This window comes from Pteropus alecto, unplaced genomic scaffold, assembly GCF_000325575.1.
Source record: "Pteropus alecto unplaced genomic scaffold, ASM32557v1 scaffold7, whole genome shotgun sequence".
Lineage (NCBI taxonomy): Eukaryota > Metazoa > Chordata > Mammalia > Chiroptera > Pteropodidae > Pteropus > Pteropus alecto.
The window spans coordinates 44,201,018-44,218,090 of record NW_006494614.1 but is presented as its reverse complement, the minus strand read 5'-3'; the positions used below and the strand labels follow the sequence as shown (position 1 = coordinate 44,218,090).

At 45.7% G+C, this 17,073-nt stretch overlaps 1 protein-coding gene across 4 annotated transcripts in view; it reads right to left on the bottom strand.

Annotated features, from left to right (window-relative positions):
- KIF6 (kinesin family member 6) overlaps positions 1-17,073 on the bottom strand; it is a 369,189-nt gene that overhangs the window by 30,703 nt on the left and 321,413 nt on the right. For all 4 annotated transcript variants that reach the window (XM_006926847.3, XM_025042753.1, XM_025042754.1 and 1 more), the window contains one exon: positions 13,202-13,252. In XM_006926847.3, coding sequence (XP_006926909.2) covers positions 13,202-13,252 — 51 coding nt within the window. The remainder of the gene's footprint in view (positions 1-13,201; positions 13,253-17,073) is intronic.

Genomic DNA, 17,073 nt, shown 5'->3' with positions numbered 1-17,073 from the left:
GTGACAACTGTCACTTGTAAACTGAGTGAGCAAGTGTCTTACTCCATCACTTAAACACAGGACATGTAGATACCACAGACTTCTCAACTGAATACTATACTGTCTCCCAGGCTGGTGCATTTTATTGGTCCTAATGAGACAGACTGCCTATCCATGTTGCCATGCTCCCCCAGGTACAGGCACCAGAAGCCCCTCCAGGGTGGGGACTGCTCCTGCTGCTTTTCGTATTTCCCCGTTCTTTGTTCAGACTTGAGGTACATGGTGCACCCAGTGCTATCTGTGTTCACTGGCCCTTATCCTCTCTGAAAAATGTCAGATATGATAAACTGAAGGAAGTATCTGAACATCAAACATAATACTAGAACCCGAAATGGACAGAATATTTTCTCTCTTAACAGTTTCAGAAATGGGCATATATATCTTCCAGCCTGTTAAAGCAAAGCTGTGAATCTCCTTCTTCTTTTTAATATATTTTGAACCACATCAAGGGAACTCGTAAGGGATTCAGTGAAGTCCCTGCTCTGAGGTTATGGGCTGGGTGTCCTGTGGCCATACTCAGCATGACGGGGCTGCTGGAGGTAGGTGAAGGAGAGCTGTTGAATCTGCACAGGGGCGTCTCATCCAGCCCACCAGAGGTAGTTTCTAAGGGCCTTGTGACAGGGCAGAGGGAAGGAGAGAGGCTGAGATGGGCTGGGTGCTCCAGCACAAGTGCAGAGTTCCTTGTAGGAAAGTAGCTCCCATCTTGTCACATGGCTTGTTGTTTTTTCCTGGGGCGTCAGAGTCGACGGTGCCCTGGAAGTGTGAGAGTGTGCAGAAGCCTACGGCCGGGAGAGCATTTTGAATGCAGCTGACACGGGAATGGGAGCTGATGTCTGCTACAGTCTAGGGAGCATGCCCTCAGGTTGCACTCACTGTGCCACCTCATTTGCTCTTATTACTCTAGCTTGCAGACATTATCACTTCCACTTTCCACACAAGGAGACCAAAGCTCAGGGTGACCAAGTAGCTTGCTCAACGCCATAAAGCTATCAGATAGCAGAGCCAGGCTTTGGATCCAGGACTAGTCATTCCTTCACTTATGTAACACATGTTTATGAGTGTTGACCATGGCCCTGCTCCTGTGCCAGGGGACGTCTATTGGGGAAAGCAGACATTAAACCAACAGAAATTGAGCCTATTATATAATGTCAGGGGTTCAAAGATGCTATGAGGAAAGAGAAAGCGGGACAAAGGTTGGAGAGCAGCCATGTTAGTTAGGCAGGATGGTCAAGGAGGCCTCTCTGAGGAAGGGACATTTAACCAGAGATCTGAATAAAGAGAGAGAACAAGCATGCAGAACTCAGAGGAAAGAGCATAGCAGCAAGTGCAAGGGGCCTGAGGTGTGCCTGTTGGTGCATCTGAAGAACAGTGAGAAGGGGTCACTATGTCTGGAGTGTGCCTCCCTCTACCAGCCTCGATTCTGGGGTATGAGAGAGGTCACTTTAACTCTTCTTCTCACTTCTCTATACCGTCCTCTCTCTCTCTCTCTCTCTCTCTCTCTCTCTCTCTCTCACACACACACACACACACACATGGTGTAAGTAGAGTGGTGGGAGCTGATGCCAGTGAGGGAACGGAGGCCAGATCACACAGGACCTTGAGAGAGACAAGAGTCTGGAGGAGTTCAAGGAGAGGACTTGCTTGATCTATTCCTCTGATAGCTAAGCCAAGCAGTTTTTTGCTGACCAAGACAAAGCTACTCCAAACCGAAGGACAGTTAATGTGAGGTGGCGCCAGGATGTTGTGAGTCTGTTGAAAGGATTTGGGAGAGAAAGCAGGGGCATGGGACCTTGGGCAGCCAGAATGAGGGCATAGCATACCCCCAAGACACAAGCTGTCTGCGTTGTCATGACAACCAAAGGGCCTCCTGCCAAAGGTGATGTTTGCTTAGTGAAATGCATTGTAACCCCACCAGAAGACAGCCTCTGGCTACTTCTGATGCTGTCCGATGCCTGGCTTATCCATCTTCTCCTCCAAAGAGAAATAAAGTCTGGGAACTCAAAGGGAAGTGAACAAAAGCACTGAGCAAGAACAGAGAGGAGGGAGTAACTAAAGGGTATTTGGGCTTTGTAAGTCTCTATACCCGCTGAGACTGTGGCCAGGGACAGAACCTCCAGTCACCTGACAGGAGGCACAGGGAGCCCTCCTTTTAAGCACAGGATTCTGGCTGGGACAAGAGAACAGGAGGTCACAGCCATGAGTGGCCTATGCGGCCACATTCACAATCTGTGCAGGCAGCCAGCCAGCCCCAAAGCAACACAAAAGCAAGAAAGGTTTTCATTCTAATGGCTGTGTGTGGATCTGAATGTCACTCATGGAGGAAGGAAGCCCTGAGCTGTCTAATAGTAAGAAAAACTTCAAACAGGGCACGCACAGTCCCAGGCTGGCCCTGCCTCTGAAGTGTAAGGTGTTTGGAACTGGCAGCACAGGATGACAGGGGAACTTGCTGGGAAGGCCAGCCTCCTGTGGGCCTCCTCCCACCTGACATGATTTCAGGTCATTAGGGAGATCGCTATAACTCCTCTTCCTACTTCCCACACACACGACACCCCCACATACTCACTCACTGCACCCCAAAACTCTCTTACACAGTTATTTGATGTCGGAAATGTGGAGAATCTCATTTCTTTGGTTCAATGGCTCTCAACTGGAGGTGCACATGAGAATCACTTAAGGAGCACAGACAACTGGGCCCTACTCCAGATCTACTGAGTTGGAATTTGCTGGTAGGATCCCTGGTGATTGTGAATGCTCACCCCTGGTTAAGAAACGCCACTCAAGTCTCTGAGCCCAGTTTCAATGCAGGTACCTCTTGCGGAAGATATCGAGAATGCAGGAGCTAGCAAGGTTTGGATGGTATATGAGCTAGCACATCCCTTTACATCCTGTCCACCTGCTGATCTTTGGGAGCCACTGTAGAGAAAAAGGGCCTCAAGATTTGCAGCAAGGAACACATGCTCTCTGTGAGTCTGGAGCTGCCCGTACTTGGCCCTTGTAGGTAGCAGATAAAATCTGAATAATGATATCCACCATGCAGTTGTTCCATGGGTCAGGTACTTTGTGTGTCTTATCTTATATAATTGTCACAACCCCCACCATAGATGGGGAAGCTGAGTTCTGACGGGGGAAGTAATGTGCCTGGATCATACCATTGGCGAGGAGAGCTGAGGTCAGGGCCCAGCTCTGTCTGGCTACAAAGCTGGTGCTTTTTCCTCTGTCAGTGGTTCTGATAATGAAGGAAGCCACGGGCAGATCATTGAAGTCAGTATTGACTTGTCCTTGGTATTTGAAGGTGATGCTCTTTCCCATGAATGCCTTTCAGATCTGGGGCTAGGGCTGAGAGAAAGCCTGTTTCTTCCCCAGGCCTAGACTGTGAAAACTGCCCTCTATTGACAAAGCCGCAGCCTTCACCCTGACCCCAGTTGGCATTTGCAGCTGGCCTGCTGGCTGTGAAGAGCTTTGTTACCTGTTGGAGCCTGCCCCTCTCCAAGTTCGGCCTCCGGAATACCCACAGCCAGCCTGCTCTGTCTCCTTGACTGTGTGCTAGGAGTCCTAGTGAAGGCAATATTGACATTTTACACCAGGTACTGGAGCCTGAAGGAGCCCTGTGGGTTTCCACAGAGCAAAGGCCACAGGGCTCAACGTGGCTGTCCTTTGGCTAGTGCCCTACATGGGAGAAGGCGGTGAGTAATGTGGCTCTTCTATGGCAGACCAGACATCAGAGCCAGGGAGGCATTCCAGCTGGTCTTCTCAGCTCTCCAACTAATGATTCATTTGCTGAACACCCACTCTGGGCCTCCTTGGGGCTAAACTGTCTCACAGAACTGTAGATCACTCGGCCTCACCTTGTTTGAAGAGTCAAGGTGTCTATCCTTATAGAGATTAATGGTGTCAGTGGCTCAATTACCACAATGGTCAGCAGCTCAGCGGCAAAGAGCCTGGCTTTCCAATCAGACCATTTCCTGTTGAAAGGCTCAAATTTATTGTCAGTCGGAGTAATCACATGCTGATGGGTGTTCAATGCCACCATCCATCTTGGTGTTGATTCTGTGTAATACCATAGCTGCCCATGGCCTGCTCAGACTTAAGGGTGTGATGACCACCCTGCAGACACAAGGCTGTGACTGATAATTGCTTGGGCACATTCACACCCAGAGCCACAGGCCCCACACTCACTGCTTCTGTCTTCCCCTCTGCTTTGCTCTCTGGGTGTCACCTACCCACAGCTATGCCCTGACGTACTCCTACGTACCCTCTACTTTGTGTGGGCCCCTGGCTCCTTACAAAAGCTCCCCTGTGGTTTCCCAAATAGACACCAGTATTTCAAAACACCACTTAAAGCTTTTTGTTGGTTGTTTGGAACACACAGCACCTATTGTTTGTGTCTGAGCACAGATGACCCTCATTCCCTGCTGGTAGATCATTTTCAAACTCATAATCGACTTCTTTGAAGAAATGCGAAGGTCTTATTCAGCTCATTTTACACAAAACAGAGTCATTCCTAGGAGACACCATGACCTTTCCTGGGTTGAGATTTGTCAGGCACAAATGGTGATTTTTTAAAATCGTGTATAAGGGAGAGAGAGGACAGGTGCAGAGGTCAGCCACAATATATTTTAGTCTAGGAGATGAAGAGGCTAGAATTTTGTTTTTTATGTTTAATTGCTTTGGACTGAAAGTCCCCCCCCCCGCCCCCTGAAAAATTCATATGTTGAAATTTAATCCTCAATGTGATAGTATTTGGAGGCAGGAGGTAACTCGGTCATGAAGTGGAGCCCTTATGAATGAGATTAGTGCCGTTATAAGAAGACACCAGAAAGCTAGCTCTCTCCATGTAAGGACACGATGAGAAACCAGCAGTCTGCAACCCAGGTGAGGGCTCTTGATCTCAGGTTTCCAGCCTATAGAACTGTGAGGAAATACACACACACACACACACACACACACACACACACACACACATATAAAATTATTGATATTATTTTTATTTTTTGTTTATCAGCCACCCAGTCTATGGTAATTTGTTATAGCAGCCTCAACCAACTGATGTTGGTCAAATGCCCAATTCATTTGAAGTAGTACACACGGTTTCTGCACATTTGTGAGATGGGAAAAAAAAAAATGGCTCTGCCAACTAGTAACAGGATCATCAGTGATCAAGTGCTCAAAGCAACAGACGGCCCCTTCCTGAGGCTAGATTACATTTTTGCCCAGAAGAGCGATTAATAGTGTCTCTGAGCAAATGTGGGTGACTGCGGGACTGTGGTGACCCTCATTAGCTATGCTGGCTGGTGTTTGTAGCCCGCAGCCATGATGGGCTCTGTGGCCAGGGGCAGTGCATGCTGTCTGTGCGTTCGGTTCATTTGGTTTCTAGCATTCAGAGCCAGAGTCCATGGCAACTTGCTGAGCATTCTACTCTATCCTCGGCTCCATCACTTGTATACCTCTCTCGACGCTCAGAGCAGCCCAGTGGAGCAGATGTTCTCATATGGACAAAGAAATGGAAATTCAGGAAGGTTAATCCACCAGTGTCACATGACTAGCAAATGGTAGAGGGAGGATTCAAGGAGGGTTCTCCTGAGTCCAAGGCGAGTACTCTTTTTACTAAACCACAGCTGCGTTCAAGACTCGCACCAGGCCTGGTGCCCAGAGCCCCCTTCTGTTCTCTAGAATGGCTGATGAGGGAGTCTGGAGTTATTCAAAAGGTCTGAAGCCTTGGTGATTGAGAACTGGGCAGGGAAATGGGGTGGGGACTCCTTCTGACTCTCAGCCTCGATCCCGGTCTAGGACCTTGTGTCACTGAAGTGGGTTGGTCCTATATTTACAGGTAGCTGTGGATTAGGATCCACTCAGGTGGTAAGACTTTATCACTAGCCTTTAAGAGTCACCTGAGTCCCTTGAGAACCGGCTGAGATGCCAACTCAGTCTGTGGGTCAGCTGATTTCTTTACATTCTGCTTTACTCCAATGGGTCAGTATTTGACTATTCATTTCTGAGAGGGTGAAAACAGCTCTAACATATCCAAGCCCTCGCATGTTTCCTCACCAAGGCTGCGAGTGTTTCCTGCATGTCTTAAGGATGTCTGTACTCCCAAGAGGTAAAATTGTGGCCCTCGAGGGTGGAGGAGTGTTAGATTCATTTGTTCATTCAGCGAATTATCAGCAGATGCCAGCTAAGTCTTCAGGGACTGTGCCGGGCACAGGATATCATTTGGTCCAACCACCCCATTTTACAGATGTTGGAAACTGCATACAGAGCTCCTTAGCTGGTGCTTCATGCATTTTTTCAACATTTACAGAGGGCCTACCGTGTACCAATCACTGTGCTTGGTGTTGGAGGGCTAAAGTTATTCCATCTAGTGGGGGAGAGAAATAGGAGACTAATAATTGCCATACAGTGTGATGAGTTCTATCATAAAGGTATATGCAGAGTTCTGTGTGAGCCCAGGGGCAACGGAGACAGCTCTGGAGAAGGGAAGTTTGACTATCTGCCTTTGAAAATGTCTTAAACAGACCTACAAGGTCTGAAAAGAGGAAGATGTGTTAAAAGCTGCAGAACTCTTTCTTCAAATAAAAGCTTAATAGCAAAAAGAGAAATAGAAGTTGTTTTGGTTGAGTCAGGGAGGGTGAAAATTCTGGGGCCCTGCCACTTGCACACTGGTTCCCCTCGCCCTCACTTCGTGGGCCCTAATGGGCCGTGCCAAACACCTAGGTCCCACAGAGCCCATTTTGAAAACCAGTGGGCTAGATGATGCCAGAAAGTCCCCTCCAGTTCTATCTCAATCAGTGGTTCTTTGCACATCCCAGAATTCCTGGTTTCACATAGCGTCTGGGTCATACTAGGCTCAGTGAAGTCTCATGAATGAGTGGATATTAGTCTGACTTTTGCTTTCTCTAAAATATGTTGTCCCCGGGTGCAGAATTCCAAAAACCATTTCAAGACTTAGTCTTAAGCAATTTTACATCAAATGGGAGAAAGTGGTGACAACTGAGGCCTCTATTTAGAGCATAATAGCTAGGATACCACAAGAGGTCACTACAGGAATTCTGTTTGGGAGAAAAGAGCTGCTCCTGAGGACGCTAAACTGGAACAAAGAAGCAAAACAGGGAGCCCTCAGCTTTGGAGCTCTCCCACATTCCTTAAGGCCCCTGCTGGGTGTTGGAGCTGTCACTGCCTGGTTTTCAGGGCCAGACAGTACACACCGCCAGTGGCACTGCAGCCGTAACGGACTGTTCCGGGGGACTGCTTAATTACTTCTGGGGTGGTGAGGAGTGTGGGGGAGAGTGGAGGACTAGTATTCAAGAAGTGAGTGTTTGTAGGGGAATCTCAGATACCGTTTGGAACCTGCCAATGTCATGTTTGTGATGTTTTTCTTTTTTTTTTTAATTAGTCATTATTATTATTGCTATCTTCTATAGTAGTATATGAAAAACATGCCTACAGTGGAAAGTTAAGTAGGTTATGTTTTCACAGAAGTTGGGTCAAGGGATAAATGCAGAGAAAGGTATGGTATCATCCAAGGGGGACTGCTTGCATTTGGCACATCTGTGAGCTTCTCAAGGGCAGCGATGCCCCCGCTTCCATTTCCTGCAGAGCAAAATAAATGACTGACTGCCTAGCCTCCAAGGGGCCAGGCCAGGTCCACATGGTGTGCGATCAGTGTGGGACTCACTGGAGCAGCCTCGCATTTTGCATGCCTGCAGCATATTTACTCAGAGGTGGCCAGGGGTCCTCAAGGCCCTTCTGGGCTTGGGCTGGAAGAGTGTGTACCCTGAGGAGCAGCCCAGCACAGGGGCAAGGTGAAGGCTCAGGGTGGGGGCAGTGCGGGTGGGACAGACTTTTACTCATCAGTTAGAAAATACCAAGGAACTTCAGTGACTGCCTGAGGCTTCTTTTCCTAAAGGCATCTTTGACCAAGACTTCCTTGCTCACAAATGTTCAGTGGCATCACTGCCCATAAGATAAATGCTCAGATCCAAGGCTCTCGATGAACTAGCCTTTCCTAGACTGCTATCTTCCCCTTCTTCCTCCACACAGAAAAACAAACATACCACACATGCCAAACACACACATACACATGCACCATACATGCCCCCCCACATAGACAAACCACACACACACACACCCCACACAGAAACATACCATACACATACCGCATATACACACACACCACATACATACACACCACACATACACAAATCCCACACCCAGAACAACATACCACATACACACACATACACACACACACACGCACAAATCCCACACCCACAGCAACACCCCTCCCCTTCACACACATACACTCTTCATTTAGGTTCTGGATCCTGCCCATTCTTTAAGGCTCATCCCAGGCCCTGGTCTGGTGACAACCTTCAGGGGCCACTCCTTCTGGGAAGTTCCCAAAGCTCTGAAGGCCCGTCTCTCTCCCCTGACACATTTCACATGCCGCTTGGTGGTACCATGTGTCTTTTAAAGTTTAATCACAAGCACTTGGTAGGATTTTGATCGTGAGCTGAACGAGAGCCAGTCCCTGATCAAATATTGCTCAGAAGAGACACTCGAGGAACGTAGCCCACGTCCCTGGGGCCGGCTCCTCCTGATTCTATTCCTACTCTGTGTGACCATCAGAAAGCAGAGTACCTGAAGCACATTATCTCAGCTGCTCACATAAACACTTTCAATGAGTTATACTTTAATGTCAGGCCTCTTGCTTTTATAGAGGGTCGATATAAAAATCATCTAGTTGAACAACATTTCAGTGTATTTTGTAAAACTGCAGTTGAAGACATCGTTCACTACGTCACCCAGTGTCCTTTATACAAGGGTGTGCATGATAAATCCTGGTTTATGTTTGGTTCCAGAAAGAAATTCTATTTTTGCAGATAAATTAGTTAGTATGCTTCCTGTTGTCAGAAAATGAAAACTCTAACACTGGGTGCTTTTCTTTCTGCTTAGTGGTTAGATAAGAGAGAGTTAAATTTATCGCCTGTGTGTTTTAATCTGCTCAGCTGTGGGGTCCAAAAGCACTTACTCCTTCTATTTCTTTTAAATGGACTTATTTTATTTTATGTTCAAATGTCTCATTATACTTTTGCAAGATGTGTGAGTCTGGAAGTCATCTAGGGAAGCATTGATTTGGCCTATTTATTGCCCGTGCTGGCTGCTAGGGGTATAAAGATTAATTCGACTGCACCCAGCTTTTCGGGAGTTCGCACTTTAGGGATGAGAATAGTTATGGAAATAAATAATTAGGAAACAAGGCTGTTGCTCTAACAGACACACATATGGCTGGACGACAAAACAGATTTGGGGAGAAGGGGCCAGGGAAGGCTTCACGGAAGAGGTTAAGTTTGAATTGGTTTTGGGGCTGCAGTAGGAAGAGGATCCTGAATGGACCAATATATGTTTCTAAATCTGAAATGAGCTAGTATCTTTTTATGCATGCGTCCCTTCACGTTGGCTAGAGCGGAAATGCTTAGAGGGCAGGCATTGAATCTCTGTCCCTCTGTGGACCCCACAATGGCTGGCACAGGACTGAGGGCAATTCAGTGTGGTGGTTGGAGCATGAGATCTGGATCCAAGCTGTCTGGGTTTTACATCCTTAACTGAGCAAAGTTAGGCAGGTTCATGTAATACCTTTGGGCTTTAACTGTAAAGTGAGGATAATAGTAGTATCTAGCTCATGGGGATTTTAGGATCATTAAAGAAGTAAATATACATAAAGAGCTTAGAATCATGCCTGGCACGTGGTAAAGTACTCAAGAAATGTTTGCTGATTAGTCTCATCTGCATTATCGAGAATACTATAGCATTTAGTGTAGCTAGTACAATGAAGTGGGAAAAACTCACACTGAATTCAGCAAAGCACACTCAACTCAGCTAGCTAAATTTAATTCAATTGGTATCATTTCCAAATGATGCCTAATTTAAAAATAACAGTTTTATTGTTTTCTGAAACAGTGTGTGGGAGTAGGCCCTGCTCTAAGTCCACCAGTAACTTTTGTTTGTTGATATTCCTAGAACTGGTCATTGATGTGTCTCTTAAGAAATCCCCCAAATTTGACTGTCACATTTAGGGGGCATTACTGGGCCCAATGCTTTTCCTGCCCTATTTCTGTTTTTGTTGGTTATTCTGTCCACTGACTTTCAAAAGGACCAGGGTTCTGCGGGTAGTCATTAGGCAAAGAGAGAGTCATTACCTGGATTTTCAGCTAGGCAGGGGAGTAGAAGTTATCAGAAGAGCACACACACACATATGCACAAAACTGGCCTCTCAAGAGATACTTGTCTGTGTGCCAGTGATGTGGTGGTAAATGTTTAACAACAGGCTCTGTGAGGAAATAAGCCCCAATTTATAACATTTGTCAATTTCTTGGTGCAAATACTCCCACAGTGGCTCATTTAAAGCTGCCACTGAATGATGCCACTGAATGTGAGATTAGGAAGACAGGCACAGTAGGCCACCATCAGACAGTATTTCTGTGATATAGACACAGTAGATGTCAGTGACTTCAAGGGCAGAGATAATAGTAAAACGTAGCAAATTAATTAGGAAGTGATGAATTTGGAGTATTTGTTATCTTTGTTTTTTAAATATAATTTATTTAATTGTAAGTTTATATAATTTAATTTTAAGCAACAGCTGTGTTTAACCACGGCTCCCTAAATTCCTGAAGCAGTAACTATCGCTCTTCTGACATGACCAAGCCGGCTCTAGTACATTGCTGGATCGTCAGTCTACAGTCTTTTCCACACAGCACGTCTCACTTCACCACTAAATCTTTGCTCCTTTGAGATATGAGGCTGTTTTTGTACAAATTTTCTTGGGCATTTGTCTACTCATACATACAGAGTCATATTTTTATACAAAATACATGAGAAAACTTCTTCTGTTCAGACTCGCTCATAACCTCCTCCTCCTTCCAAACAACCAACCTCATCTCGCCTACACTTTCATGGAAACTTAGGAACATGGAGGCAAAAGAAACAATACCAAAGGGAATACTTAAAATGGAGAGTGAGGAAAAGTGAAGAGAAGAAGGAGATGAAGGAATAGAACAGGAAGTGGGGAGGGAATACAAGACACGCAAAAGGCAAAGAAATGGGAGGGCAAGAGCGGATGTAGTCACTGCTTCATTCTTCCACCAGAAGCCTGTTCCAGCACATCAGGAAGCCAAACGAACTAGTTGCTTTTAGGCTTCAGCCCCAGCGCTAGTCTGAAGGGTGAGGGTCAAGGCAGGAAACGGCCCTATAAACAATCTGTTGCGCTGAGAGGTTTCTCTCGATGAGAAGAATTCTCTTCTGCACTGTGGTCACCTGGGACATGTGAGTACTGGTGGTTCCGAAGCTTCCTCAGACAAGCTCCTAAGGAGTTTGGACAGCAACATGGCATTGAATCTCAAAATGGCAGCTGGGAGATGTTAACAATTCTTCTCTAATTGGAACAGTATGCTTTTAAAATAAATAGGTATTTCAAATGCTCTTAATTAGACTTCCAGCCAAAGTGCTTTCTGTTTGAAGTTGGCTGATTACTTCAGGCAAAGCTGGGCCCTGCTGAAACTGACACCTGCTGTAATTCAGAAGAAGGCTCCCCGAGAGTGAGCAGAGGTCTGTGGTTGAAGCTGTGCAGTAGTTTTCCAAGGGCCCAGGAGGGCCAGGGCCTGGGGGGCAGAGAGGATGAAGCATCTCTTGTCCTGACAATCATGAAAATGTTTCCCAGGTCCTAAATGAAAAATGCCCCTGGAGTTGTTTAGTGGCATTTTCCACATCATTGTTTCTAATCAACCAGAATCATTAAGACTGGAGAAAATGCTACATGGCAGCCCTTAGGGAATGACTCCCCATTCAGTGATCCACCCAGGAGGCCCAAAGATCACCTTGGCATAGCTTTCCGGGAGAGGTCATTATGCCCTTCCCAATCCAAATCCTATTAGTTAGGGCCCTGTGGAATCCCTGGCTTCTTGTTGAAGAAGGCACTGGGCAGAATCTCAGCTACGAGCCTAAGTGTCTGGCATTAGGAGGGCAGGCCTGGCACATTTACCTGACCCCTCAGTCCTGGCGCCAACAGTGGGAAGCTCAAGCTCCGGTCAGTGTGTCTTAGGTGTCTTTGTTCTATGCTTCTGATGTAACCAGTAGTTATTTGATATGATCATTATTATTAATGAAACTAAATAACTAACCTTCCTAATTATCCATTTACTAGGGTCAAACGAGTCAGCCTCATGACTTTGGGGCTCTCCTCCACTTCCCCTCGGAGGTCTTGGGTGCTGGATTTCTCCAATTAGAGGTTACTCAAGGGCCAGGCCATCTCTAGGGCAATCCCTTGTTTGCATTACACAAATTGCTTATTTAATCTAAGCTCTATATGTGCGTGGTCCCAGGCTAGCTGGACAAGAAACAAGCTGGTCCTACCCTGTACGCATGCTCCATTAGACTTCCTGGGAACTGCATACTCTTCCCAGGTAACCTCTTTGGGTCATGTATCAAAAGGGAGTATTTTCTGCAGACGTCCACTGCCTAAAAGGTGCCAAGGGCCTCTTAGAATACCACTGTGTTGGTCTAGTGTTTGCATTATTAGTGCATTGAAGTGTGTCCATCAGTGTTGCAGGTAGTAAATAGCATGGAGGCTAAGAACACCATGTTTGGAGTCAGAGAACTGGGTTCAAATCCCAATTTCAACACTTTCTAGCCATGTGACCTTGGGCAAGTCATTGAATCACCTTTCATACAGAAAATGCACTTACCTCTTAGGACTGTTGTGAGGATGAAAGGAGACAGTCACATAAAGTAGTGCAGAGAGATGGTTCAGCAAATGACAGCCGTTTTTGTCACCAACCGTTACTGTTAGGATTAGTTAGCAGTGACTCTAAAAAGGATCCTGGGGGCTGGGACATAGGGGTAAATTTCGGTTGGGGTGTCACAAGGATGGGGCTGCAGCTGGGAGGATGGGGTGCCAAGTGCTGACAGTGGAACCAAGCACACAGGTCAAGGAAGCTGGTCCCAGAGAGGAGACCACCTGGAGGAAGCTGCCCTGACAGCAAACCTTGTCTTCCTTCACCTCCCCAAGGGTTTTGATTGAGTTATCTTTTATCTGGGTGTGGGCTTCCAAGACAGATCAGCTTGTATTACCTTTACCTTCCTCTTGCAGGCTCCACTTTGTACCCACCTAGAGCTACTTGCTGCAGATGCCGCTGGGTGATTTCTTCCTTCAAGCGACCTGTCGAAGACACAGAGGAAAACCACTAGTGAGTTCTCAATGGGCTTGAGGAAGACTTGGTCTCAGAAGCATGTGGCAAACTAAAAAAAAATATAAGCGGAGTAAGGGAGACAAAAGCAGATATAGTTCCAAAATATCCATGCCCTGGATTTTATTGGAAGAGGAGGCTGCAAAGGCAAGGGCCCTGGCACATCACTGCCAGTATATATTTCACCTTTGGATTCAAACATCTTGGGGTTCAATTTTATTAGTCTGTCACTGATAATCTTTTCTAGGGCTCTTGTCTCTTATATAGGGAGCCAGGATTTAATGTATTAATAATTTATAGGGCCACTTTTAAATCCACTTCATTCTTTTAAGCTATACGAAATTGTGTCAAATAAAAATGATTTTGATTAATGATAACCTTAATGTGAACACAGCTATTGATCATTTGGTTTGAAACACAAAAACTTATAGGTTGCATTAATAAAGTCATAGTGAGTAGATCAAGGGAGGTGATAGCTCCATTGTATTTGCAGACCATAGTTGGTATTTGTTCTGGGATCTACTCTTTATAAGGAGCATTAGTAAAATAGAAAATTTTTAGAAGATGGTGAGGTGTCTAAAACCATGCCATTTGAGAAATCTGAGGTGGCCTGAGATGTTTAGATGGGAAAGAAAATACTTAGAGGGAGAGGAGATTTGGAGATAATGGAGATAATGTAAAATTGTTGAATGAGAAAACAGATTTGTTTTTGCTGAGGGCAAAAGTCAAGTCAAATAAAGGCAGACTTGGGGCTCAATATGAGGAAGAAACAGCCCATGTTGAGGACTGTCTCAACGTAGATTAAGTCGTCTCAAAATGGACTAAATCTCCTGGCAAAGCAGTGATCCTTTCTTGAAAGTGCTCAAGTAGAAATTGGGTAACCATGTGTTGGGTTGTTAGAATGAGAATTTCTGCCCTGGGTAGGAGTTGAGGCAAAATGACCTCCAGGTTTCCTCCACCCCTAAAACTCCATGATTTCGTGCTTGAGGGATGGGTAAAACAGCAGCCCTGGGGTTTGTTTATGTCCAAGGGCCCAGCACACTTGTTAAAATGTCAGTTTTGTCTATATTGCGTGTTCCATTTGGGAGATGTGATCAGGCCACTGGGGGATTCCAGGAAAGCCTGGGAACTTCATTGCTCTCTTGTCTAATATATTTCTTTCTTAACATAAAGTACATACTACACCTTAAAGGCTACAGCTGAACTGAGTTCTCAAAAGATGAGTAGACAATAAAGCAGTCATAGGAGACCTTGTCACTTACCAAATGTTTTAGGGCACTCCTAGAATGTTATGATTAGGAGGCATGATAGAGGTCATTCAGTTTAACTTCCCACTCAATTTAGCAATCCTTAGTACAGAATGAACTGGTCATTTCACCTCCAACTTGTATGCATCTAGGCCGTTTCACTGATTAAACTGTATATAAGACATTATTGATTTGGTGTCAACACCTGCTTCCTTGTAACTTTTAGATTTGGACCTGGTCTGTTCTCTGGAAAAGCATAGAAAAAGGATTCCCTTTCGTTGGCAGTGAGAGCCCTTCACATCTCTGAGGATGCTACAATTTTTCCACTTAGACTTGTCCTTTCTGGGTTAAACATTATCAGTTCCTTCAACTTCCCATTGGAGGCTGCTGTTTCTGGGTCTGTCATCATACAAGTCTGTGCATTGCCTTCCATGTATCCCTGCTGGAGAAGACCATGCACAGAGAGGAAGCTGAAGATTGGGCATAAGCAATGATCACACCCTAATTGCAAGTGAGAGAAGGTGGGGACTCAGGGAGTGTGTTGAGGGGCAGTTGGGGAGGTGGAAACCTGGCCTAAGGATGAGTATTGGAAGAGCCTGGAGCCAATAGGTTCTGGACCCAGAACCCAGGCCAGCCACAGTCACAGATGGGATCTCCTTCCTTCTCTGAGCAACGTGACCCTTATTGTCTCTGTCAATCAGCATAGTGAAAAAGTTGGGGTGTAGGGGTGCTGCTGGGCTAAGACTCCGGTCTGCATGAAATATTGCTGACTTGAATTTTAAAGAAGACTAGTACATACATTCTTCAAACAAAAGGATATGGTGCTATGACAAATGCAACACACCATTTAGACATGTCTCTTGATTTAGAGTCAGCCATTAAGGGCTTTCTCATGTTCACAGTATGGAGAGCCAATGCTGCCTTGATGCCTGGCCTGTTTCTTGGATATCTGGCACAGGTGCCTTGCACCTCGATCCTTGTATGTGCCTGTATTCCTCCTTCCTAATGAGATTGGACAGTGACCTGCTCCTGTAGAGCACACAATGGATTGCATTCCTCTGGGAAAACTATCTTTGTGACATCGAGCCTCCTTAACAACTTGCTTTTCTGACCACAGGCCTCCCCAACTGTGTACCTCCCATCTCATGCCTTGCCCCCAGTAGGTGCTCAGCCTAGTGTGTCATGACTTCCTGGCTCCTATTGGAATGACCAGGCTCCGTCTTCAAAACCCTGAGGAAGCTATTTTGGAACGACAGGGTTAAGGATTCTCTGCAGCCCCTGGCCTGGGAAGAGCAGCTCATGTAAATAGAGAGGGGGATTTTGCCACCAGGACTGGAAGTTCTATAAACTCCACAAACATAAATATCTACTCTCAGAACAATGAGCTATTCCTAGCATACAAAACATAGGTCTTTATAACACTCCATATAGATAAATGTACGTTTAATATGTGTTTAGTGATGCTCAGTTTCGGCGAATTGGCTAACATCTCTTATCACATGGAAATTTTTGTTTTTGAGATTTTCTCAAACAAGCCTCTCAAAATAGACTTATGGATGATACCTAATTGCATTTTCCAACAGAACCATTCTTCACATGTAGATAAGTCTCTGTAATCTGCTGGATCTTGCAGCTCCACAGGTTTTGGCACGGGAAAGTTGAGGGGGACTGCAGAATTCACTCAGCATGCAGCTTGCTGTCATTAGCATGGTGATAAATTTGCTGGTTTTGGCCTGGGTTCCTGGACACATCTCCATCCCGAGGTATGGTAAAGAGATGAAACAGAAACAGAACTTCCATCCTGAGGCAGGAGGTGGTCTGGGAGGGAAGCGGGGGAAGGGAGGAGAACTTGGCTTGTAAGAGAATGGTAATTAGTAATTTTGTCTCCAGTAATTTACAACTGTGCATGCTGGAAAGGACTTTTCTCCATTTCTGATTCATTAATTGACAGAGTGGGGGTGGCGGCAGCAGGTAGAGAGGGTACACTGAGCCTGCAGTGATGGGGGGAGCTTCAGAGGAGACGCATGACCTTAGAAGTAACCACATATGGGGTATGTGTCCTGCGTGATATATAGTTTCTCTGTATCAAGTAGTGCGTGTGAAAAGTATTATCATCATGCAGAAGCAAGACTTATTTTTTACATTGATATTCAGTCTTCTAGATCAAACAAGTTCCCTTAAGCTTCACTCTTTATTTTGCATGTTAGTTTGGAATCATTCACCAACTGAAAGCTGCTTAGCTGGTCCAGAGCAGAGCTATTCACTTACGACTCCCCTCGTACTGCTGTTGCGGGCTGCTAGAGCCATTTTTGTGTTGCGGTGCTTTATTGAAGATATTGATGTAGCTACCAGTTAGTAAATACTTGTGCTCATCGACTATATGTTAAACACTATATTCTAAGTGCTATGGACTATACGAACGAGTAGAAGACTCTATCCTAGCACACAAAAGTTAGCATGATATAGGGGGCAGCAAACAGGTGGCCCATGTGCTCTTCTTTTTAAAGCTGGACCTATGGCTGACCTTGCTCTTCCAACGGATGGTT